This window comes from Adiantum capillus-veneris, chromosome 24 (assembly GCF_014529385.1).
Source record: "Adiantum capillus-veneris isolate H3 chromosome 24, ASM1452938v2, whole genome shotgun sequence".
In the NCBI taxonomy this organism is placed as follows: domain Eukaryota; kingdom Viridiplantae; phylum Streptophyta; class Polypodiopsida; order Polypodiales; family Pteridaceae; genus Adiantum; species Adiantum capillus-veneris.
This window is the reverse complement of record NC_140954.1, coordinates 48,981,692-49,005,881: the sequence shown is the minus strand read 5'-3', so window position 1 is coordinate 49,005,881 and position 24,190 is coordinate 48,981,692. Positions and strand designations below refer to the sequence as shown.

General features: G+C 48.8%; 1 protein-coding gene across 1 annotated transcript in view; it reads left to right on the top strand.

Annotated features, from left to right (window-relative positions):
- Positions 1-24,190, top strand: part of LOC147426338 (small acidic-like protein) — a 90,890-nt gene that overhangs the window by 51,814 nt on the left and 14,886 nt on the right. Inside the window, exons 6-7 of the mRNA XM_086497891.1 lie at positions 2,869-2,911; positions 3,003-3,050. Coding sequence (XP_086354017.1) covers positions 2,869-2,911; positions 3,003-3,050 — 91 coding nt within the window. The remainder of the gene's footprint in view (positions 1-2,868; positions 2,912-3,002; positions 3,051-24,190) is intronic.

Below are 24,190 nucleotides of genomic sequence, written 5' to 3'. Positions count from 1 at the left end.
GAGATTCCTCTTATTTGTGACAGTGGAAGCGGATTACTCTCTGGTCCTCTGTGTATAATAAGATTTTGGCTCGGATGATTAGTGCATGCTTGAGATCTTTCTTGCCTAACCTTATTCATGCTTCTTAGACTGGCTTTGTTCATGATAGATGCAGCTTGGACAATATTTTCACCTTTTTTGAGGTAGTTGAGTGGGCTCGATAGTGAGGACACCCAATTGCTATAATACCTCTCGGCTTTGAGAAGGCATATGATCAGGTGGATTGGGACTTTTTAGAGGACATTCGGTAGAGGATGGGCATTTTGTTGCAGTAAATTGCAGGAGTTGTGCCTCTCTATTGTTCTGCCTCTGTTACTATCAAAGGTCACATTCGACAACGCCATAGTTGTTTCTGTTCTTTGTTGAGGCTGTGCCGCTTCTCTTAATAGGTGAGACTCCGTAGTTGTGCGGTCTTACTATGCCTTTGGCTGGGTCCCTTGATTTGCTGGACCAAGAGTATGTGACCTTGTTATTTGCTTAATATGATCTACATATCTTGGACAGCGTACGAGTAACTCTCACTACCTTTTGCTTGGCCATTGGTGCTCTTATCATTTACCATAGTGGGAGTTGATGAGGGCTGTTAGTGGGGGGGTGCATGGCCACTTCACTTGGCTGGTGCGAGGTCAGACTTGTAGACATTTGGGTTTTCATGTTGGCATTGATGTATCGCTTGAGCATAGTATGAGTTGGTCTTGCAGTCTATAAGGAGGAACCTTTGCCATTGGTCCTCTTTGCATTTATCTTTAGCTAGTGAGCTTTGATTGTGAACCAGGTTCTTCTTGTGGCAGCCTAGTTTACGACCTCTTGCTTGACTCTACACCCTAGAGTTACGACCCGATTGTGGTGCTTAGTGCGCAATTTTTTGTGGGATGGCTTGGATGGCTCCAAAGAGACGTGACCTAGAGCTCACTGGTCCACTGTTATTATGCCTCGGTAGGAGGGAGGGTTGGGTATTATTGATCAAAGATGCAGAGTGGCGCATTGCTTGCCAAGCTCATAATCCGAGGTTTGTTTCCTAGGGCCAAGCCTTGGAAGCAATTTCTTTATCATGCCTTATCCCATGCCGTCCTTGTTTTGCTCTATGGAGAGTGATAGCTCTGGGCGCACGATGATCTGTTTCATATTCATGGATGCCCTCCTTGCATATGTTACCTTTCATGCGTTGCTTGTTGAGGATGTGATTGACTATGCGTCTTGCTTTGATTTGACAGAGACCTCGATGCATGGAGCAGCTGTAGAGGCTGCCCTTGATTTGGTAAGCTCATGGTACCACCATCCGACCAAGAGGGTCAACAGCTTGGCAAGAGGACTCACATTCATTGGGCTAGATGGGAGCGTGGTCCAGCAACATCTCTACATAGTTGGTTTAAGGCCTCCTTGCTAGCTGCGGATTTCATCGGCGCTACATATGGAATCTGGCGTGGGTTTGCTACACACATGATAGAGATTTGACCACTATTCCAGCTGACTGGCACACCATGATTAGAGAACAAACTACCTTGCCTTCTCATGAGGGGTGGTAGACATTTTTTACTTCTTCCGGCATTGTTTCGACATTGCTGAGACTGTCATTATGGTCATCATTGATGGCTGGTCTTTCAAGGTGTGGTACCACTTGATCAGCGTCTGGATGTTCACTGGCAGCCTATTTGAGTAGTGTGCTCCCTTGGCAAGCACTCTTGTGTTGATCCGGTTGTCCCCACAGAGAAGGAAACTTTCTGGAGATTATGGATTTGTGATGAAGGCCCCTTGGCGGTGTTGGTATGGGATCTTGGTGAGTGGCAGTGGCTTGAGTAGACTGATGGGGAGCTAGTGTCTGTACACTGTTTGCATTTGGTGGCAGATCTTTGTAAGGGAGAAACACCCCCCTCACCGTCCATGCCAATTGAGGCACTGGTCTCAGCAGCGCATCTCTCTTGGCTTTCAGTCACAGTTTTGTCCATGCATTTAGAGCCTCAAAGTTGGCTGCTGGATATCTTATTTCATCTGGATGATTGCACATGCAGGACTCCTTGTTGGCACCTGGGCTACATGTACTGGCCATGCCGCGACATGTCAGCGATGTACTACACAGCAGGAGTTGTTATTATGCCGTTGCTTTTGGATATGTCCGTAGCCGAGCCGATTTGGAGGGCATTCATGATGGGTTTGTGATGTGGGGACAGTTGCATGGCTATTGCGATTTCTGGGATCACACACTCTGTTTGAGGGTTCTCCTACAGATCCGGTCTTCATGCTCACATTTTGGGACTTTGGGCGAGGCACTCTTGATATGTTTCCACCCACTATGCATTAGTTTGATCTACATCTGCCGGATACAGTTTTTGCCAGGATTTTTTGCATTTTGCCATGGATTATGTGGAAGGCTCCCTGCACTCACATCTTGGGCTCATAGCCTTCCCTGACTACTACCACCTTGACAGCTATCTGGGCAGAGTTGTTGCATACGCTTCGCAGCCAGTGGGATGCAATGGTAGGCTCCTCTGGGGCAGCGGAGCGGTGTAGATACTCTTTTGTTTGGCTATGGGTGTGGTCTTTAGTATTTTTCAGTCTGGATCATGGACCCCTCACTTGGCATTATGCACCTCCTTGGTGGTTCATACTGCAGTCTTCCTACATGCCACCGTGATGTATAGCTAGCGCTCATACTGTACTCCTCCAGTTTGTACTTCTTCTGAGAGAGAGGTCCAATGAGCATCCTCAGAGGTCTTTTGTACACAGTACATAGCTCCCATTTCCCCCCCCAAAAAAAAAAAAACTGCTGCTTCTGTGTCTTTATGTGGCTGGATTATCGAATTTGTGTATGAAAGCTTATTTTTGTTACAGGGATGCTGAAAAGCACAGAGAGGAGCAACAAATGCTTGAACAGGTGAGATTGCTTATATCTTACATCTATTTTGAAAGTAGTTGGCACAATTTTCTGACTCCACTTGTGCTTACTGAAGAGTTTTCTCTTGTAGGCATTAAGAAACTTAAGAGAAAGAGATCGAAGAACTTTACTGCGCGCTGTAAGTTACATGAAACACTTATAGTTCTAGGTATTCTTTTCATTTGCTGAATCAGCCCATAGTTAGAAGGTAGAGATTCTTGTTGGATGTGTGAATGCATGCATGGAAGAAATGGAAAGGGACAAGTAGTCACACCTGGAGCTGCTGATGGAATTCATTGTGCTGTCCATTATATTTGCAGCTTACTTAAAAGGGAAAAAAGCTGAGGTTGAAGCTGCTGCACAAATCTGCCCAAAGCTTGTTTGCCACCCAACGAATTGGGCAGCCTCCATTTTGAATAGAAAATGCCCCACCTACTTCTGCTAAATACCACACTATCGAGTTTATGTACTCCTTACATCAAATTGCAGAAAGACTTAATCGTCTATTGCATACAAAACGTAAGCTCTTCTTATGTCCAACACTGAAATAGGATACAGTCTCCTAAACAAGCGATGTCAAAGAGTAGGAGGCTTTCCGCTCATCTTGTAGGAGGTACCAAAGAGATAATACGTCTATCTAGACCACCCCCCTGTTGAAGCTCAAACTTCCGAGAAAGTGACATGTAGGCTTGAGATCCAATGTCTTCCTCAGCTAAGCTTGGTGGAACAGAGACAGAGTCGACAGATCTTCATCCATGTATAGTGATTTGTTGACTAAACACGAAGTGCATTGCGGGAGTAGCCCCCACTCTCTAGAAAAATCGACCTCCCTCTTGCTGAAAGGAAAAACTCGGTCTATTTCTGAGAGTCCATCTCTTTGCAGTGTGTCATGAAGCCAAGAGTAAAGAAAATTCACCCGGATGCTTGGCTGATGGAACATTCGAAGAGTGCAAAGTCTTGTGTTGGAACTCTGGAGTTTCCATCTCTTTAAAATGTGATATCTCACCAGCTGAAAACTCCACCATGGAAAGGAGGTTTGAGGGGGCAGCTTCTGGCTCCAACACAGACCCTCTCTCTTGGCTGTCTTTCCTCTAGCTCCTGCATAGTTGGCTCTCCCTTTGAAATCTGTGAGGGTGCTGCTCCCTTGTCGCATGTACAGGTGGCGCTGTGTCACATGTGCCACTTGGGACATGCTGAACTAACTTCAAGAGCCAAACAATGTCTATAGTGGTTAGGGTATATTGTACCAGCAATTTTTTGATCTTGTTCAAAGGACCTTCACATCTCGACAAGTCCATCCGATTAGTCGTTGCCCTCTTTGCACAAATGGCTTGTAAAAGGTGTCTGGCGGGTGTTACTACACTCAGTGGTCTGACAACCCTAGCATGTAGATTAGGATAGGGTCAAGTCATTCCCCAGGTCTCATGTCAAACGGGCAAACCACTTGGAAGATAGCATCTTTTCAGTACCTCAATACTATGTGTGTACATCGCACCTTTTATCTTGCTTAAGGGATACGTAACTCGAATCATATGAGGGTCAATTACAAGTATAAAAGGGGGCCAATTTGGAAGTGTTGGTGTTTTTCGTAATTAAACTTGAACAGGCCGGAGATACATTGTAGCAACACCAAAGTGAGCAGAAAACAGCAAAATAGAACTTGATTGAACACCTTACCCAAGACACAGAAGCAGGGAGCCCCATCTTAAAAGCACTGGTGCCCCTTATGGTATTTCTTTATTAAATTGGTGAACCGGGCGTGTACAATTGTTCTGTGAGCCTATACACATAATGTGTGTTGCTAAGGCTATTTTCTTATTTTCTGCGTAATTTAATGAAATTAGGACTTTACATTTGTGCACATTAGAACTGTTAAGCTAGTAACTATAGCTCTACAAGATTGAGTAAGCAATCGGGAACGGACATCTTTTTTTTCCGAGAAAAAGATCCTTCTATTAGTTAATGAAAACTGCCCATAGGGCTACATCCACCTCTGCAGGAGAGGGCTACAACAAGCATGATGGGGAGACTCTCCCAATGAAAAAAACAGCATATATACAATGGGGCTAAATCAAGAGATGGGAGGAGGGAAGAGCCACACAGGTGGACAGTAGTGCCATCTGAGCACCCCCTGGACCATGGTGTAGAAAGGCCCAGGTCGCTAGAGTCGAAGGAAAGCCTCTCGGCACTCCCGCATGCGGTTGGAGCTGCCCTGTAGTCCCTCAAGCTGTCCTCTGAGAGTATGGATCAGCTCTAGCCAAAAGTCACGAACAGTCTGCTGGTGGCACAAGGCGAGCCTCAAAGATGCGGAAACAGCGGGCCCGCCAGATGAACCAGAGAGCTAAGCCGCTGATGAGCTCCCAACACTCCTCTCTCTCACTGCTCCACTCCTGTGGAGTAACATCTGTAACAGGCTGGAGTGTAGGTCGCCCCCCCTGTAACACTATCATCCTGCTGGTGGAAGATAGCTCAAACTGAAGTGCCGGGCCCGTGAGGGTGGACCAAGCCGCTGCCCCCCAAGTGTACTGTCGAGCTGAGGAGAGGGCAGGCATCAGCCGAAGAACTCGTAGCCACACCTGCTGGGCCGAGGGACAGTCCCAAAGACAGTGACGCTGACTCTCCACCAACTGGTCACAGGCTGTACATGCGGCCGAGAGACCACTATGCACAAGCCAGCTCCCAACTGCTGTGGCTCTGTGTGCAACCAACCACTGGAACAAAGTGATGCGCCTCGGCTGTCTGGAGTCCCACAGCCTTTGCCAAAAAGCTGCCAAGAACTCAACTGTGAGGCCCTCCTCCTGCCAATGACGTGCTGCAGCGGGGCGGGCCTCTCTCTGCGCTGCAAGTATATGACGTCCAAGCCGAACAGTGTACTGAAAGAAAGGGACTCCTGGGCGGTCTGCAGAAGAGAAGGGGTCCCTCCATAGCCACTCACCAAGATCCCACTGTACTTGTGCCAGTGGACAGCACTCCCAAGCCCATAGCCTCCAGTGTCCTGTCTCAAGAGCTGCTGGGTCAGGGTCTATGATGCATGTCCTCCCACAGATGCCCACAACTCGGATCCTCTGGAAACAGCACTCTGCTACCTGCGGGGCCTCTATTGCAACTCGTTGTAATCGTCCCCCACCCTGAAGCTCGAAGAACAGGGTTGGGACAGTCTCTGAACAAGCCTTGACTGAGATGAGAACCTCCAGTCGTGTGAAGGCTTCCATCCATCGGGGTGCTACTGGCTCGAGAGGCGTGAGCCACTCAGCTGGAACTGACTCTGAGATGTCCTGACACATGCTGTGAACCCCTCTGATGCCCTGTAGCTGGACAGCCTGCACCTCCTCTAACAAACCAGTGAACTCTAGCCAGTCACCTAGAGAGCGCGCTGGACCTGCTGCCATGGGACCCCAAGAAACATGAGGCCTACTCCCAACCAAGTGGCCTCTCTGAGTGCTAACCATGGGGTTCCAGACGAGGGGCTGTCGTAGGCGCTCCTCCGTGCATGTCGGCTGTCTCTGCTCTAGGCCATGCCGTAAGAGCTCCCAAGAACGAAGCAAACTCACAGCGAATCGGTCCTCCAGTCTCCTGCTCAAACCAACTCGGCGCAACTCTGTAAAGATCCATCTGGTCGAAGGTTGCCAAGGGCCTCCTGATTGAGGCACCCTGGCACGAAGCCTCTGCAGCAAAAACTCTTTCCAGGGCTCCTCGCCTGGAAGAAGTCCTCTGATGACGAACTTCCCAAGAAGGGCTTTGCTCTGCTGTGCTGGATCAATGATCCCAAGCCCTCCCTGAGAACAAGGAACTGTGATGACCGACCAAGCCACCTTGGCTCGAGCAATCTGAGTGTCGCGACCTGACCAAAGGAAGTTCCTGATCAGCCTCTCTACTTGGCTGATACAAGAACTCGAGAAGATCCAGCAAGAAGTGATGCACCACATAGTTGCCAACAACACCTGGTTGGCAACTACTACTCTACCAGCCAGCGAAAGTCGTTCTGAGCTCCAATGTAACAGCTTTCTCCTGATGGACAGGAGAAGAGGAGCAATCTGCTGCTCGCGGGACAAATCCAAACCAACGTGACAACCCAAGTATCGAACCGCAGTCCCTGGAGGAATCCACCTGAAACCCTCTCCTGGCATCCTCTCTGGCACAGGAGCACTGCCAACCGAGAAAGCCACTGTCTTTCTCCAGTTGATCAGTGCGCCCGATGCACAGTAGAAGGTCTCCAGAGCCTGCCCACACCTGTGTAAATTGGCCTCCTGGCCCTCTAAGTACAAGGCTGAGTCGTCGGCAAACTCAGCGTCCAGAAGCTCATCTCCCCGTATAGGGAGTGCTATGCCCCTCAAACCAACCTGCTGTGACACCAAAAATCTTCTCATCGCCTCCGCATAGAACAGAAAGAGAAAGGGGGCAAGAGGACAACCCTGTCTGACCGATCGTGTGAGCATGAAGTGCTCACCTCTACCTCCTGCCAAAAGCACCTGACTGTGAGCCTGTCTGTACAAAGCTGACACCCCTCTGAGCCAAGCATCTGAAAAGCCCATCCTGCGAAGCGTGCCCTCTAGAAAGTCCCAGTCAACTCTGTCGTATGCCTTCTCAAAATCGAGAAGAAGAATCACAAGGTCCTCCCCACGGAGACGTGCCAGGGCAGAAGCCTCCCAGAAAGTGAAGATGTTGTCAAGGATACTGCGTTCCTTGACAAAACCTGTCTGAGTCCCATGTATAAGGCTCTCCAAAAGTGGCTGAATCCTCAAACTCAGAGCCTTGGCAAGAATTTTGTAGCAGTATCCTTGACAAAACCTGTCTGAGTCCCATGTATAAGGCTCTCCAAAAGTGGCTGAATCCTCAAACTCAGAGCCTTGGCAAGAATTTTGTAGGCTGAGTTGAGGATGGTGATGGGGCGCCACTGTCGAATCTCATCCAAGGAGCCACCCTCCTTTGGAATGAGGTAAATCAGGCCCTCACTCATGCTATCCGGCATCACTCCTGTGTGCAGAATGTACTGAAAGGCACTACAAAGATCTGGGCCAAGCAAGTCCTAGTACTCCAAGAAGAAGCTGGGAGTCAGCCCATCCTCACCTGGACAGCTACCACGAGGAAGGGCCCTAAGAGCCGTGTGCAGCTCCTCAAGCTGAAGAGGTATCTCTAGCCTCTGGCGCATCTCCTCAGTCACAAGACAAGGCATCTGCGCCCAAACCTGCTCCCTGCATGCATCCTGTCTCTCTGACTGGGGCTCAGCCGACAGTAGCTCACGGTAAAGGTCAGTAGCAACTGCACGCATATCCTCAGGCTCACAAACAACTGACCCATCGGGTCTCCTCCACTGACTGACCTTGGCATGCGAGTGCCGAGGTCCCACTGTCTCAAAAAAAGCACCTGTCACTCTGTCACCTACCTGAGTCCACTGAGATGCCTGTTGGTGAAAGGCAAACTCATGGCGCCTCTCCTCTGTGCAAGCAAGCTCTTGTCGAGCCTGCTGTAACTGCTCCTCCAACCATGGACTGTCTGGATGCTGCTCCTGCATCCTCTGTAGTGAAGCAATGCCTCGTCTGAGACGCTGCTCCTCCTCTCTCGCTGCAGCCCGTCGAGCCAAAGACTCCTGGAGAAAAAAGTGGCTAAGCTGAGCTAGGCCTAAGGCCACTCTGTCTGCCGGTAGAGCCTGGCTGTCCATGCCCTCTGTCCAAAGAGCCTCTACCCTCTCTCTGAGTGCTGAGTCCAACAAGACCCGCTCTGGGATGCGAAGCATCGTGCTCCCACTTCTCTGCCTGTCTGCCACTGTGAGGATCACTGGTGCATGGTCCGAGAAGGATGTCCCTGCCAGGATGCCCACTGATCCCCCCAAGTCACTGAAGTGGTCACTAGTGTAGAAGCGATCTATCCGCGATAGATTCACTCCTCCCACTCTGCGGTCCGATCTAGAGAAGGCAAGACTCTCTGGAGGCCTCACAAAGCCAGAATGCTGCCATGTATCCGAGACCCTCAAAGTCATACACAACCTCTCCCAAGCTGCTAACTCGACTCTATGCACAGTAGCATGGCTGCCTCCGATCCTGTCAGAGGGGTCCTCCAACATGTTGAAGCCCCCTCCTACACACCAATGGTCAACCTGTGGCAAAGACTCAACAATCTGTGACCAAAACTCTGCACGAGCACTCGCCACATTGGGTGCATAGATGTTCAGGAAGCCCACAAGGCCACCCTGAACGTGCAAAGTGATCCACTGAGCCCTACCTGGCACAATAATCCCTCTGCCCACAATGGCCTGCTGCAATGAGTCCGCAATAGTCATACATACCCCACCCTGGATGCCTCCAGGTCCAAAAGCAGCTGACCAAAAGGTATCATAATGTCCACGCAAAATCTGACCACATCGCCGAATGCGGCTCTTAGACAAATGGTGCTCCTGAAGCATAAGGAGATCAATCTCTCCTCCCACAAGGCAACGCTGAAGCTCTTGACGCAATTGGCCCTGTTGTCGCTGAAACTGGGGCCCACCTAATCCCTGCACGTTCCACGAGACGATCCTCATGGGGAGTGAGAGAGAACAGATGCTGCCGCAGCAGCAAGACGGGCTATCTTCGAGGCAGGCTTGGATGGGGAGTAATCCGCATCCGAGCGTCCTCTAGATAGGCGAGCCTGTAGTGAGTGCCTGGCCCAAGCCCAAGCAGAGCGAGCCGTGCGTAGAGCAACCTCCTCTGTCCAGGAGTCCTCATGGATGTATACATAGCAAGGCAAACATTGCGTATCAGCAAAAAAGTACACCACAATGTGCCTACATCCTGCTGAGTCTGGGGGTGTCACCGCAAACTTGGCCAGTGGCCACAGAGTCTGCAACAAATCTGTAACTCCAAGTTCTCCCATGTGGTGAGAGAACTCGAGAACCTATGTATGCAACTATCCCACCACTGAGTCGAGGGACCACTCTGTCTCGGTCCTACCACAGAGGGGAAAGGAGAAACCAACTGCTGAGTCCAGGGCCTCTGTCCCCCTAGCGGCGAGGAACAGAGCGTGGACCCTGAAGCAGGCTGCCTCGTGGTCTGCTGCGGAATCGCTGAGAAAGCGAGTGAATCCGTAATCGAAGAAGTCCCAGCGATGCGGAGGTCAATGCTCGTCAGACCACGAGGGATAGCTGCAAGGGAAGATGTCTGAATCTGCGGAGGGGGCCTCAAGAAGGGTTGACCCTCTCTCGCTAGGCGACTCGTGGCAAAAGCGCTGCCAAGAGATCTCCTAGCCGCCGGCGAGGGACCAGTCTCCTGAGTCGACTGTGGTACTGAAGCAGGAGGGGGAGAAGGAGCAGGGGCGGGCGGAGGAGAAGAGAAGCGGGGTGGGGCGACAGAGACAGGGGGGCGAGGTGGGGAGTGGGCGGGAGCAGAGGGCGAGGGAGGGGATGAGGAGGAAGAGGGGAAATCTGAAGGTGGGGGGGCTGGCGAGGGTGAAGCGGAAGTGGAGGCTGGCATAGGGGGCTCCTCCTGCTCAAGAGGACCAAAGTGGTTCCCCGTGGGAACCCACTGCTGCTGAGTAGGCACTTGAGGGCCACTGTCAGTGTCAGGTTGTCGTTGTGGCCCCTGGCGTCGACGGCCACGGGCCTGCTGCCACCCCTCCTCCGTTGGAGCCCCAGGCTTGGAGGGTGGCTCAGAATCTGTGCGCTGTCGCTGGCTGAGGCTGCGGCCCAGCCTTGGCAGGCTAGGGCTGAGGCTGAGGTGGAGGTCGTGGCCTCCTCCGTGGACAGGCCTTCGCTAGGTGGCCCATCTGTCTGCAAATGAAGCACTGGTTCGGGAGACCCGAGTACTCCACGCTCTGTCTAAACCAACCCCCACTCACCCGAGGCAGAAGGATGACCTTCGGGAGCGTGTGGGTATCTCTGACCAAAACTCGAACTGAAGGGATGCCGGCCGCCTTGGCAGCTACTGATGCTGCTGTACGAACATTCCTGATGACGGAGCCAATCCTGGAGAGAAGTGGAAGGTACTCCCTCCGTAAACCCGGAAAGCAGACTGAGATGGGGATGTCTGCCTCCTCTACTAGCACATCCGAAGTCGGGTCAAAACCATGACGCCACTGTCGAAAGTGGGCGTGTGATGCTCGGATAGCCAGTGGACTCATAGCTATGACCTTGGAGGCCATCTCGGAAGTCTCGAACTCGATCTGGTAGTACCCCCGTCCGAGGATCTGGACATCCAAAATCTTGCCCACCTCTGCGAGAAGGCGGGCCTGGAGAAGGTCTCGCAGCTCTCCTCTGCTAGGACGGGTGCCGAGAACCTTGCAGATGACAGAAGTCGCCTGCAAGCGCTCTACCTCTGCGGCAAGGCTCGCTTTCTCTGTCGGCGAAAGAGCAAGTCGAATGGTGGGCTCAGCGGGGTTGGGCGAGGGGGCTTCAGGCGAGTCCCTCTGTGGCGGAGCTGGAGCCTCCATCTGTGTCTACTGCTGAGTCGAAGAAGCGGACGGAGAAGAACAATCTGCAACCGAGTACGCCGAACACTTGTCCGAAGAAAAAGTGTTGCAGAGCCAGGCGCAAAAAACCCTTCGGGGATAATGCGGACGGGGGGGGGGGGGATGGAGTGAAGGAAAAAGAGGCGAGCACGGGTACAGAAGGCTGCGAGGGGGGGGGCGGCGGGAGAAAACAGCCAAGGAATGGGGGGGGCAGCCGGCGGGCTAGGGGGCAGCTAGGGGGGAGGGCGGCGGGCAGCAGGGGGCAGTAGGTGGCGGGCTGGGCTGGGTGGGGGAAACAGCGCGAAGGCGAGAGGGGGCAGGGGATGCAGCGCGAGGGCGAGGGGGGGGGGCAGCGCGCGGGGGGCTGGGGGCAGCGCGAGGGCGAGAGAGAGAAGGGGGTGAGGGGTAGCGATGGTGCAAGGGGGGGAGCGTGCAGCAGCAGCAAGCGATACCTTGCTTCGGTTCTTAATCTTGGGACTTGGCAGGTATGAGACCGGGAACGGACATCTTTGATGTGTTATTGACGTAAAGCATCACTAAGGGGTTCTTTCGTAAGTTCGGTGGATGAGAGGCTGAGCAGTAATTATTTCCTGATCACATGATGGGTGATCGGAACCTCAGTTAGGGAAATACTCCATGGTCTGAGCGAGGAAATCCGGAGTGAGGATGAGTTATGCGTAAGATGCAAGCGCTTGAACAAAGATGGGTTCTAAGTAGCTTGAGGAAATGCAGATGCTTTCTAAAAAATCGAGCTGCTTTTTAAGTGCTTTCGGGGAAAGCAGATGCTTTTTATAAAGGAGTCTATGTCTGCATCACACTGTGTATGCGACTGCATTGAGGGATGCCTGGGCTATGTTTGTGCCAGCATAATTTTCAGCTCATAAGTTTTATTGAGTTTTAACAGGTTCATACCATTTTTAATTTTGCCTGGCCGCCCCAATTCTACATCAGATGCATAGCAGGCGCGTGGGAGAAGAGGATGAGGAGATTTCGCTGTGTGATGGTCCAGCAAGTTCGCGCGATGAGTTCGTGATCGGAGGTTGCTTCCATGGTGGGAGCAATAGGTGATGATCTGTGTATGAGTTCTCGCAAAGTTTGCTACTGTGTTTGTGTTTTGGAGGTACACTACCTCTGAGTTCTGAGCAAGGAGGCTTTGACGTACAGTCGAGGGCTTCCGGAAAACGGAATCCTTTTCTGGAATGCGAGACGGTTTGCAGGGCCATCGTGTTCTAAGAGTAAATCGGAGGATCACTAATTAGAGAGCTCCATCTCTCGAGCTCCCGAACGGGAAGGAAAGTACGATAGAGTTTGAGATCTAAAACGGAGGGTTTCTCTGGTTCTTGTGCTTGTCAAAGATTCTCCCAAGTAATAAAGATACTCTTTGTGGTGGTGGGGGGGAGGGGGGTTGCCGGGGGGACCAGCCCATCTTATGGTCTCCAACAGTGTGTCGATCTTCTCCCTTTTCTCTGCCAAATTCTATGAAGGAAAGTACATAAGAGTTTGAGATCTGAAACGGAGGGTTTCTTTGGTTCTTGTGCTTGTCAAAGATTCTCCCAAGTAATAAAGATACTCTTTGGGGGGGGGTGGGGGACCAGCCCATCTCCTGGTCCCCAATAGTGTGTCTATCTTCTCCCTTTTCTTGCCAAATTTTATTCATTCAAATCTATTAATCGTTTGTGTGCACTCTTGTTTGTGCTGGTGGTATCAAAGCAAGCTTGCCTCTCTTACTTTAAAAAGGACAATTATGAGGAGGTACCATGACGAGTCAAGGAGACTACTGAAGAAGAGCTTCAACAGGTACAAGTTCAATTTGCAGAGTTACTACAACTCCTTACTCTGCCAGAGGTATCATGTCCAAAAGGTTTTGAACGGTCTCAAGAAGCCCCAAGAGAAGGATGTTGATGGGCATCAAGAAAACATTGTCGGAGGTGACAACCGGCAAGAGGAAACGAGAATCGAGGTGCCAAAGTGCACAAGGGATCTCTATATTAGGACAATCCGGTTGCCAAGAGCAAAGGCTAGGAAAAAGATTGTGCTCTCTCTCTTCTCAATGGTAGCAAGACATATATATCTCTTCTCCATCATACTCACCTGACTATACCACTTCTACTTCTCATCAGTATCTAAACCCTCTCTAAGAGGAAAGCACCTACTACTTTACGTGATTCTAAAGAAAAACTCAAGTTCAAAAAGGCCAGTCGCAAGCATCACTGAAAGATGCGAGTTTTCAAATCTTGTGATAAAGATGTCAAGTTTGACAGCTACACTAGACAAAAGGATGTCTCTAAGGCTCTCTCGTTGATCAGATAGATAGAAGTTGCTTTTGCAAATGGAAACTTCACTGAGAAATCCAAGCTGCATGACATTGGGATGCATCTCAAGGACTAGCAAAGAGTCTGGAAGAAACTCAAGCAAGAAGTTGGACTCCATTTAAATCTAAAGTTTATGAACAATTTCTTCCTCTTGACTTCAAGAAGGACATTCGGAAGGAATGGGACTAGCTTGCTTAGAAGGAACATGAGAAGGTCACAAATTATGTTGACAAGTTTGGGTCGGTTCTCTTAAAAGGTTACACCTTTTATGAAAATTTTTGACTAGGAAAAGATCAGAAAATTTGAAGCAGGCCTTCAAGCGTAGCTTTGGAAGAGCATGAAGGTGTATCCTCATGATACCCTTCAAAAGATGATGGAGTCAACAGTCATTGTTGAAGTCCACTGGGACTCCCAAAAAGATGGAAGAGAGCACTTACTTTGCAAGGCAAAGAGCAGTATACGAAGAAACTTGAAGCCAAAACAGAAAGCACCCTTGTGGGGACTTTGATCAGTCTAAGAAGCAAGAGGGCACCAGCAAGAGAATCAATTATCTCTCACCTACATAGCTTTAGACCTTCAAGGAAGAAGCAAGATGTTTCTATTGTGGAGAGAACGGACACATGAAGCTCGACTACCCTACCTAGCAGTAGGGCCAAGAGCAAGCATCGTTGAAGAAGGAACCCGCTCCATGAAGCTCTAACTCTATTCCTGGTGTTCAAGGGAATACTGAAATGGAGAAACGGAAGCGACATCTTAGCTTCTAGAGAAGGTCTGTAGGGCCGGCTACTTCTCCCTACCACTCTCCAGTTCTACTTGTGTAGTTCTTATGCGCATAGATTACCAATCTCTAAACAAGATCATGATTAAGAATTGATTGCCCATTCCTCGAATCGATGATATTCTCGATAAGCTACAAGGTGCAAGTATCTTTAGTCGCATAGACTTAAGTAGTGGGTATCATTAGATACATATAGCACCTGAGGATGCCAACAAGATTCTTGCTACACGACCTTCGGACCATATGAATTTTCGTCATGCCTTTCGGCTCCTGCCACATGCAATTGAACGATGGATTGTATCTTTAGTCCATACTGAGCCTTGATAGGAGGATTCTTTGATGACACACTAGTATTCTCCTGGAACATCGGAAGCACTATAGTGTTTCAAGAATTGCGTATGTCATAAGTGAGGTGATGTGTGAAGGCAAGATAGGGGATTAGGGTTTTCAAAACCCTAACCATACGCATGTCTCAGAAGTTTCCACACGCAATGGGACAGTTCCCCTGTAATTCGGATAAGTTTTCAAGCAAGAAAACTCTCCATTTTCTCATTCCTTCGCGATGGAATTGTGTGTACTTGAAGGGGATTAGCAATTAGCTAATCTGGCTCTTGTACAAAAGGCTCTTGCCTTGGCAAATGCACATAAAACCCCCAAAACTGTATATGGTCATCTAAGAAACCCAACTAGAAGGGTATTTCCATATGTGCAAAGGGAAAGAGAGAGATGCGCGAGAGCAAATCATCGCGGTACATAGAGCAAGGGAGAAGGCAAGCTTTCCATCAAAGCTGTGATCACCTACATCCACTACTCACACACAGTGTAGCACATTTATGAAGTCCAGAGATCAGCCCCCTCTCAAAAATGGGCGCCCCCTCTTGGATGAGGCTTCTGGAAAGTGTGTGTTGGCCTGCATGTAGCTCCCCTACTGCCATGTGTCCATTTGACTCACCTACCAACTTAAAGTCCTGCCAAGGGGCCTAAATGACTTTGAACTGAGCATAGCCAACCTTTTACTGCTCGGGTTTCAGTGCCGACTGGCCCGACTATCTCGTGGCGACCTGCCCTTCCTGACTGTGGGTGAAACTCTCGGCCAATGTCCGTTTCACACTGGCTAAACAATGTCCGGGCATTTGTGATTTTAAGAAGAGGGTCCCAAAAATTTAATAAAAATCAAGGGAAAGAAACCAGCAAATATATATATTGGTTGTCATAATCTCGTGATGCAGCGTACGGCAAAACCCGAAAAACGCGGAAGCGTGCCGACATGTTAATTGTACAAATTGTTGCGTTTCACGAAAATCAGCCTTGGGCATGTGCTTTTGAAATTGAAGCTTTTGGAGCAGATGATTTTCATGGCATACGCTTTAGGCCAGGGGCCTTCAAATATGTATTGAGGGCTCTCTCTCTCTGTGGCATTCCCAGGTTCAGAGGAAACAAAGCAAAGGCCCGACTATTGTACCTTTGTGAAGCAATAAAGAAAGAAGTTCGAAAAGGGGCACCAAAGTTTGGGGCTAGTGCATGTGGAAGTGGAAATCCGCTGCTTCGTGTCAACTCTCTCTCTCTCTCTCTCTCTCTCTCTCTCTCTCTCTCTCTTTATTTTAAGTTTTGTTGTTGCAGTTTTCTCATGTGTGTTGTAATTGATTTCTCGCTTGTAGTGTCCAAGCCTGTTACAATGGTATCAGAGCCCAAATGATCCTTCTCCTTCGGTGATCCGATCCTTTTTCCTGCACAACAAACATGGGTTCTAGCAGTGAATATGAGAGAGAGGAAAGCATTCCCCCATGATCGGACTTCAAGAAGATGGAGATCACTCCAATCCCAGCGAGGGAATGGAGGGCATCAACGGAGATTCCAATGGTAGGTTGAGATATGCGCCAAACAAATGATCAAGTACTCCAAGGACCCAAAATACGTAAAGTATTTGAAGAACCAGCCACTTGACGAGGTTCGCTCTCGATGGTGAGATGCCGTTCACTCGCCTCTCCCAAAAATCGCAGAAGCATGTTGACATGGCAGCGTGCAGCATAGTAGCCAACAACACCTGGTTGGCCACTACAACTTTGCCTATCAAAGAGAGCCGTGCCGAATTCCAGTGTAGCAACTTCCTCTTGATGGACAAGAGGAGGGGAGCAGTCTGCTGCTCAGGAGACAAGTCCAAGCCAACAAGATAGCCCAAGTAGCGAACTGCAATCCTTGGGGGAATCCATCTAAAGCCCTCACCTGGCAACCAACCAGGCGTAGGAGCACTGCCAACCCAGAAAGCCACTGTCTTCCTCCAGTTGATCAGTGCGTTGATGCACATCAAAACGTCTCTAGAGCCTGCTCACACCTGAGCAGGTTGGCCTCCTGGCCCTCCAAGTACAGAGCTGAGTCGTCGGCAAAGTCAGCATCCAATAGCTCATCGCCCCGAATAGGGAGCGCTAAGCCATGCAGACCAACCTGTTGTGAAACCAAGAATCTGCTCATTGCCTCGGCATAGAACAGAAAGAGGAAGGGGGCTAGAGGGCAACACGGTCTGATTGAGCGTGTAAGCCGGTCGCCTCTACCGCCTGCCAAAAGCACCTGACTTTGTGCACGTCTATAGAGAGCTGACACACCTCTGATCCAAGCGTCTGAGAAACCCATCCTACGTAGAGTGCCCTCCAAGAAGTCTCAGTCAACTTTGTCATAAGCCTTCTCAAAATCGAGAAGTATCACCAGATCCTCACCTCGGGGCACGCGAGGGCAGACGCCTCCCAAAAAGTGAAGATGTTGTCAAGGATACTGCGCTCCTTGACAAAACCTGTCTGGGTCCCATGTATAATGCTCTCTAGAAGTGGCTGAATCCTCAAGCTCAGAGCCTTGGCTAGAATTTTGTAGGCTGAGTTGAGGATGGTGATAGGCCGCCATTGTCGACGAATCTCGTCCAAGGAGCCTCCCTCCTTGGGAATGAGGTAGATCAAGCCCTCACTCATGCTGTCAAGCATCTCTCATGCGTGCAAGATGTACTGAAATGCGTTGCAAAGATCTGAGCCAAGCAAGTCCCAGTACTCCAAGAAAAATTGGGAGTCAAACCATCCTGACCTGGACAGCTACCTTGGGGAAGTGCTTTGAGGGCCTCATGGAGCTCCTCTAGCTGTAGAGGCAGCTCAAGCCTCTGGCGCATCTCTTCAGTCACAAGACAAGGCATCTGTGCCCAAACCTACTCTCTGTATGCATCCTGACGCTCTGTTGATAACAGGTCACGGTAAAGGTCAGTAGCAACTGCACACTTATCCTCTGGCTGTGAAGCAACTGACCCGTCGGGTCTCCTCAAATGGCTGACACTCGTGTGCACATGGCGGGGTCCCACTGTCTCAAAGAACGCCCTATCACTTGGGTACCCACCTGGGTCCACTGAGATGCCTGTCGATGGAAAGCAAACTCATGGCGCTGCTCCTCAATGCTGGCCAACTCTTGATGAGCCTGCTGCAATTGCTCTTCCAACCAAGGACTGTCTGGGTGCGGCTCTTGCATCCTGTGGAAGGAAGTAACGCCCAATCGGAGACGCTTCTCCTCCTCCCTAGGTGTAGCCAGACGAGCCATAGACTCCTGGAGGAAGAAACGACTAAGCTCATCAAGTCCAGAGGCCACTCTGTTAGCAGGGGAGTCCTGCGTGTCTAAGCCCTCTGTCCAAAGAGCCACCACTCGCTCTCTGAGCTCTGAGTCCAACAAGATCCTCTCAGGGATGCGTAGCATCATACTCCCCCTCCTCTGAGCTCTGAGTCCAACAAGATCCTCTCAGGGATGCGTAGCATCATGTCTGTCAGAGTGAGGATCACTGGTGCATGGTCCGAAAAAGATGTCCCAGACAAAATGCAAACAGATCCACCCATGTCACAGATGTGGTCACTGGCATAGAAGTGATCTATCCGAGATAGATTCACTCCTCCTACTCTGCGGTCCGAGCGAGAGAAGGCCAGGTTGTCTGGGGGCCTCACAAAGCCTAAATGCTACCAAACATCCGAAACCCTCAAGGTCATACATAGACTCTCCCAAGCCGCCAACTCAGCCTCGTGTACAGTAGCATGGCAACCTCCAATTCTGTCAGAGGGGTCCTCCAGCATGTTGAAGTCACCCCTAGTGCACCATTGCTCTGCATGCGGCAGAGACTCTACAATGTGAGACCAAAACTGTGCACGTCCACTTGCCACATTACATAGATGTTCAGGAAGCCCATGAGGCAACCTTGAACCTGCATAGTAATCCACTGAGCTTTGCCAAGCACAATAATACCTCTCTCATAATGGCTTGTTGCCATGACTTTGCAATAGTCATAGATACATACCCCTTCCTAGATACCACCAGGTCCAAATGCAGCTGACCAAAATGTCTCATATCGACCACGCAAAATCTGACCACATCGTCTAATGTGGCTCTCACAAAGATGATGCTCCTGCAACATAAGAAGATCTCTCCGCCCACAAGGCATTGTTGAAGCTCCTGGCGCAATCGACCCTGCTGGTGCTGAAACTGGGGCCCACCTAATCCTTGCACGCTCCATGAGACAATCCTCATGGGGTACGAGAAAGAACCGATGCTGCAACAACAGTTAATTGTGCTATCTTCGAAGCTGGCTTGGATGGGGAATAATCCGCATCCGAGCGTCCCCAAGATAGGCGTGACTGCAAAGATTGTCTAGCCCAGGCCCAAGAAGAGCGTCCGTATGCGAGGAAACCTCCTCTATCTAGGCGTCCTCATGTACGTATACATAGCATGGTGGGCTCTGCGTGGCAGCAAAAAAGTGTACCACAATGTGTCTACATCCTACCGTGTTTGGAGCATAGTTACCAGGAACGGGGAATGCGGGACGACAACTACATTGTAGGTCTTGCTGCTATTAGAGTTGTTTTGCCTACGGCAGAACAAGCTCGTTGGGATGTAAAGGATGCGCAGGCTCATGCATTGATTGCATTGAGCGCAACATTGTTCCTCACATCCGTTCAACAAAATCTGCAAAACAGACTTGGGATATTTTGGTTGGTCTTTATGCAAGTCGCAATGAGGCTAAAATTGCTTTGCTGTGTAAAGAGTTGGAGTCGAAGATTATGCATGAGGAAGATGATATGAAGACTTTCCTTGCTGGTGTCAAGGATATCAATGAGCAACTTATTTCTGCTGGTGAAGTCATTTCAGACAGTTCCCTTGTGCAGACTGTTCTTGATGCCTTACCAGATTCCTATCAGACTTTTGCTAGTACTTGGAGACTGATGACCCAAGGAAATCCAGAAGTTGTCAAGTTTGATGCATTATGCACAGTGCTGGTGCAAGACTCCCTTTCCAGAAAAAACAGGACTAGACAACGTGTAGTTGAACATGCTTTTATTGCTTCTCAGAGAAAGGGTGGTAACAACAATGCGGCCACTTCTTATGGTTCGGTTGCGAGTGGCAAAACTTCTGTTCCCAATGCTTCTGCTGGCAGCACATCGTTTGGCAATTCTGGTGATAAGGGCAAAAAGAAAATGCGTTGCCATTATTGTAAAGCTAATGATCACTTGATCAAATCGTGTCCTAAGTTGAAGGCCAAAGAGGCTAAGAAGAAAGAGGGTGGTTCCACTGCAAATGCTGGTTCCACTACAAATGTAGCCATTGTTGAGTCTTCTGTGAAAGGAGACTGTGTTGCTGATGTTGATGCAGAATGGGCTTTTAGCGCAGAGTGCACTTACAATCCTGCTGTCCATGATGATTGCTTGTCAGTTGCTGCAGATTCACATGTGTGGTATTTCAACAGTGGTGCTACAAAGTACATTGCCTCACATCGTGAATTGTTTACCTCTCTTGAGTCTGTCCCTCATGGGAATTCAGTCACTTGTGCAAACAATGTCTCTTATCCGGTTCAGGGAGTTAGGAAGATTGTGCTTACTGCTACAAATGGCAGTTCCTTCATACTTGTTGATGCACTTTATGTACCTGGGATCAAGAAGAATCTCTTGTGTGTATCCGCACTTGCTAGACTTGGACTTGTAGTCAAATTTGTGGATGACAGATGCATAGTTCATGATCTCAGTTTTGGTGATGAAATTGTTGCATCTGGCCTTTTATGCCGTGGGCTGTATAAGCTCACTTTGTATGACAAGTGTGGACAAAATTTTGCAAATGCTGTTGCAGATTCAAGGGCTATTTCAGATGCAAAACTTTGGCATGCACGATTTGGTCATTTGAATTTTGCCAGTTTGCTGTGTTTGCAGAAATCTGACATGGTTGCTTCTTTGCCGCCTCTTGAAGCACTTGTCAAACATGTTTGTGAAGGCTATATTTTGGGTAAGATGCAGTGTTCTAAGTTTCCAAAGGATGGTTCAGTTCAGGCCACATGCAGGTTGCAGCTTGTGCATAGTGATGTTTGTGGGCCCATGCAAACTCCGTCCTTGGGCAATTACCTTTACTTCGTGACTTTCCTTGATGATTTCTCTAGGCATGCATGGGTATTTCCGCTTAAAGCGAAGTCCGAAGTTTTTATGTGCTTCAAACAATTTGTGGCTATGGCTGAAAATGTCTTAAAATGTACTATGGGCACCCTCCGTTCCGATCGAGGGGGGGAGTATATGTCTCATGAATTTAATGCATTTCTGGCTAGTCGTGGGATAAAACACCAATGTATAGTGCCTTATACACCTCAGCAAAATGGTGTTGCTGAGAGGAAAAACAGGTCACTTACGGAAATGGCACGATGTATGGTCAAAAGTCAAGCTTTGCCGCATTCTTTTAGCTTGAGGCCATCATGTGTGCCACTATGTACTAAACAGGTGTCCTACGAAAGCTTTGCAGTCTATTACTCCATATGAAGCATGGCATGATAGAAAGCCTTCTATTGAGCACATACGTGTTTTTGGCTGTTTGGCATATGCTTTGGTGCCACAAACATAGCGCAGAAAATTGGATGATAAAGCTATCAAATGTATTTTTGTTGGTTATAGTGCTGAAAGCAAAGGTTACAGGTTATATCATCCGCAAACAAAGCGTATTCTGGTTTCATGGGATGTAGTGTTTGTGAAAGATTCTGGTCAGCCCTTGCTGTCATGTACTAGAGACAGTAATGTAAGCTCACAGGACATTTATGACACTTTGTTACCTCTTTTCAATGGTGGAAATACGAATGTAAGTTCCAATGAGGCAAATGTACAGCCTATGGGGGTTTCTGAAAATGTTACAGATTAGCCTATTACTGATGTAGATGTACATGATGTACTCGATGACGAAAGGGCTGAAAATGAGCAGGCCAGAGGTATGCCAAAATGGATGGTGCACACTTTGTGCGACAGTAAATTGGATGCACCTTTGTCTAGTCGTACTCGTTCAGGCTCTCGCCATGCATCTTATGCATCAGATTGTTATGCTTTGGTTGTGTCTAGCTTACATGATGTTGAGGAGCCTCTGTCTTTTGATGAAGCACAGAATTCAGATAATTGGATGGCTACCATGCAATCAAAATACGATGCACTTATAGAAAATGACACATGGACTTTATGTGATTTGCCTCCTGGCAAAAAGGCCATTGGTACGAAGTGGGTTTACAAGTTGAAACGCAAGCCGGATGGTGAGATCGATCGCCATAAGGCTCGACTTGTTCCAAAGGGTTATGCACAGCAAAAAGGCATAGATTATGAAGAGACTTTTGCTCGTAGTTGTCGTATGACTACTATGCGTTTTCTATGTGCATTGGCAGCTCATTTTTGTTGGTATGTTCATCAATCAGACATTGTTACTGCTTTCTTGAATGGTGACATATTTGAGGAAGTTTATGTAACGTAGCCTCGCGGTTTTGTCATAAAAGGACAAGAGGACAAAGTGTGTAGATGTAAGAAGTCTTTGTATGGGTTGAAGCAATCTCCTCGTGCTTGGTATGAGAAAGCTGACACTCATTTGGTCAAACGAGGCTTTTGTAACAGTCCAATAGAAGGCACATTGTATGTAAAGCGTGAGGGTGATGTACTTCTCATTTTGGTTCTTTATGTCGATGATTTGCTGATCACTGGACCAAAGGAGAGACATATTGCTGAATTTAAGGCTGATTTGAATGCTACTTTCAAGATGAAAGATTTGGGGCTGTTGCATCATTACTTGGGTATACAGTTTAAGCAGTGTGATGGTGGTTTTGCCTTATGTCAGAAAAGTTACATAGAGACATTGCTATGTAAGTTTGGACTTGAGGATTGCAAACCTATTGCCACTCCCATGGAAACAGGTTTGAAGTTAAGTCTACATGATGCTGGCGATCCTGCTGATGTTACTCTTTACCAAACTGCTGTTGGCTGCCTCATTTATGTATGCAACACGAGGGCAGATATTCAGTTTGCAGTCTCACAGGTCAACAGATTTATGCATAGCCCAGGGTCTAAGCATTGGCAGGTTGTCAAAAGGATTTTCCGCTACCTTAGTGGCACTTTACATCTTGGCTTGTTTTATCCCAAGGGGGGATCATTGCCGCCAGACTTACATGCTTTTTCGGACTCAGATTGGGCTGGTTGTTTTGACACGCGAGTGTCCACAAGTGGTTTTTGTTTCATGCTTGACAGTTTATGTATATCATGGTTGAGCAAGAAGCAACCTACTGTGGCCACTTCGAGTTGTGAGGCTGAGTACAGGGCAGTCTTCATAGCTACGGTTGAGTGTGTATGGCTCAGACGCCTAATGGCTGATTTGGGTGTTGGAAAGGACACTGCCAACACTATCTACAGTGACAGTCAGAGCACATTGGTAGTTGCGAGGAACCCAGTTTTTCATGCTCGCTCAAAGCACATTGAGGTGCATTACCACTATGTCAAGGAGAGGGTCTCAGCAGGAGAGATCAGCTTGGCTTATGTGCCAACACAGGACAACCTTGCAGACTTTTTCACAAAGGCATTGTCTCGTGAGAAGCTTGAAGCTTTTTGCAAAGCTTTGGGCTTACTCCCCTTTGTGGATTGATCATGTCCTCAGGGCATGGCACTTCCCTTTACTCATGTGCCAGCTCTCGTTCACCGCATCACTCGAGGGGGGATTTGTTACCATATACATGTGGTAGTGATGTGTGTGAACACACTAGGACCGCCGGGGCATTTTTTCCCTCTTTAGGAGTTTTTTTCCCCCGAGCATCGTATATACTCCCATCACTCTAGGGCTATCCATCTTTCCATTGCGCACTAAGTAACACACTCTCTATTGTGTGCCTTGAGCTTCCTTCGTCTTCTCCAAGCTGTGTGTGTTTCTCTGCAACCCTAATTCCAACATAGCAGTTGATGACGTGGTAGTTTTCGAAAAAATACGCTGATAGTGCTGACGTGGCAAATTTCTGCAAAACGCGCTGACAATGCTCACTTGGCTGTTGTACGGAATTCTGTGATTTACGCTGGCAGCTTTTTGACATTGCTTTTGGACCAGAAGCTTTTGAGTTTAAAGGCTTTTCATGTAAAACTGCTTATGGAGCCTAGGGCCTTTAAATATGAGGCCATGGGCTCATTCTCTGGCATGCTTCCTGGAGAAGGTACAGAGTCTGGAGTATTGGCTTGTACTGAGTTGATGCCAAGGTTTGGGGCCAATACTCTCTGGGGTGGAATTCCGCCACTCCGTGTCGCGTGATGTCTCTCTCTCCCTTTCAGTTCAATTGTTATTTAAGTGCTAGAAGTCTGTTCAGTCTGTTCTTTTCTATTGGCACGTGCTGCTCGTCTTGTGACAGTGGTATCAGAGCATCATGCGTGTGCTTTTCTGAAAGCATACCGGTCCTACAAAAGAACAGACAGAGCTATTTGAAATTTTACTTGAAGTATCTTCGGG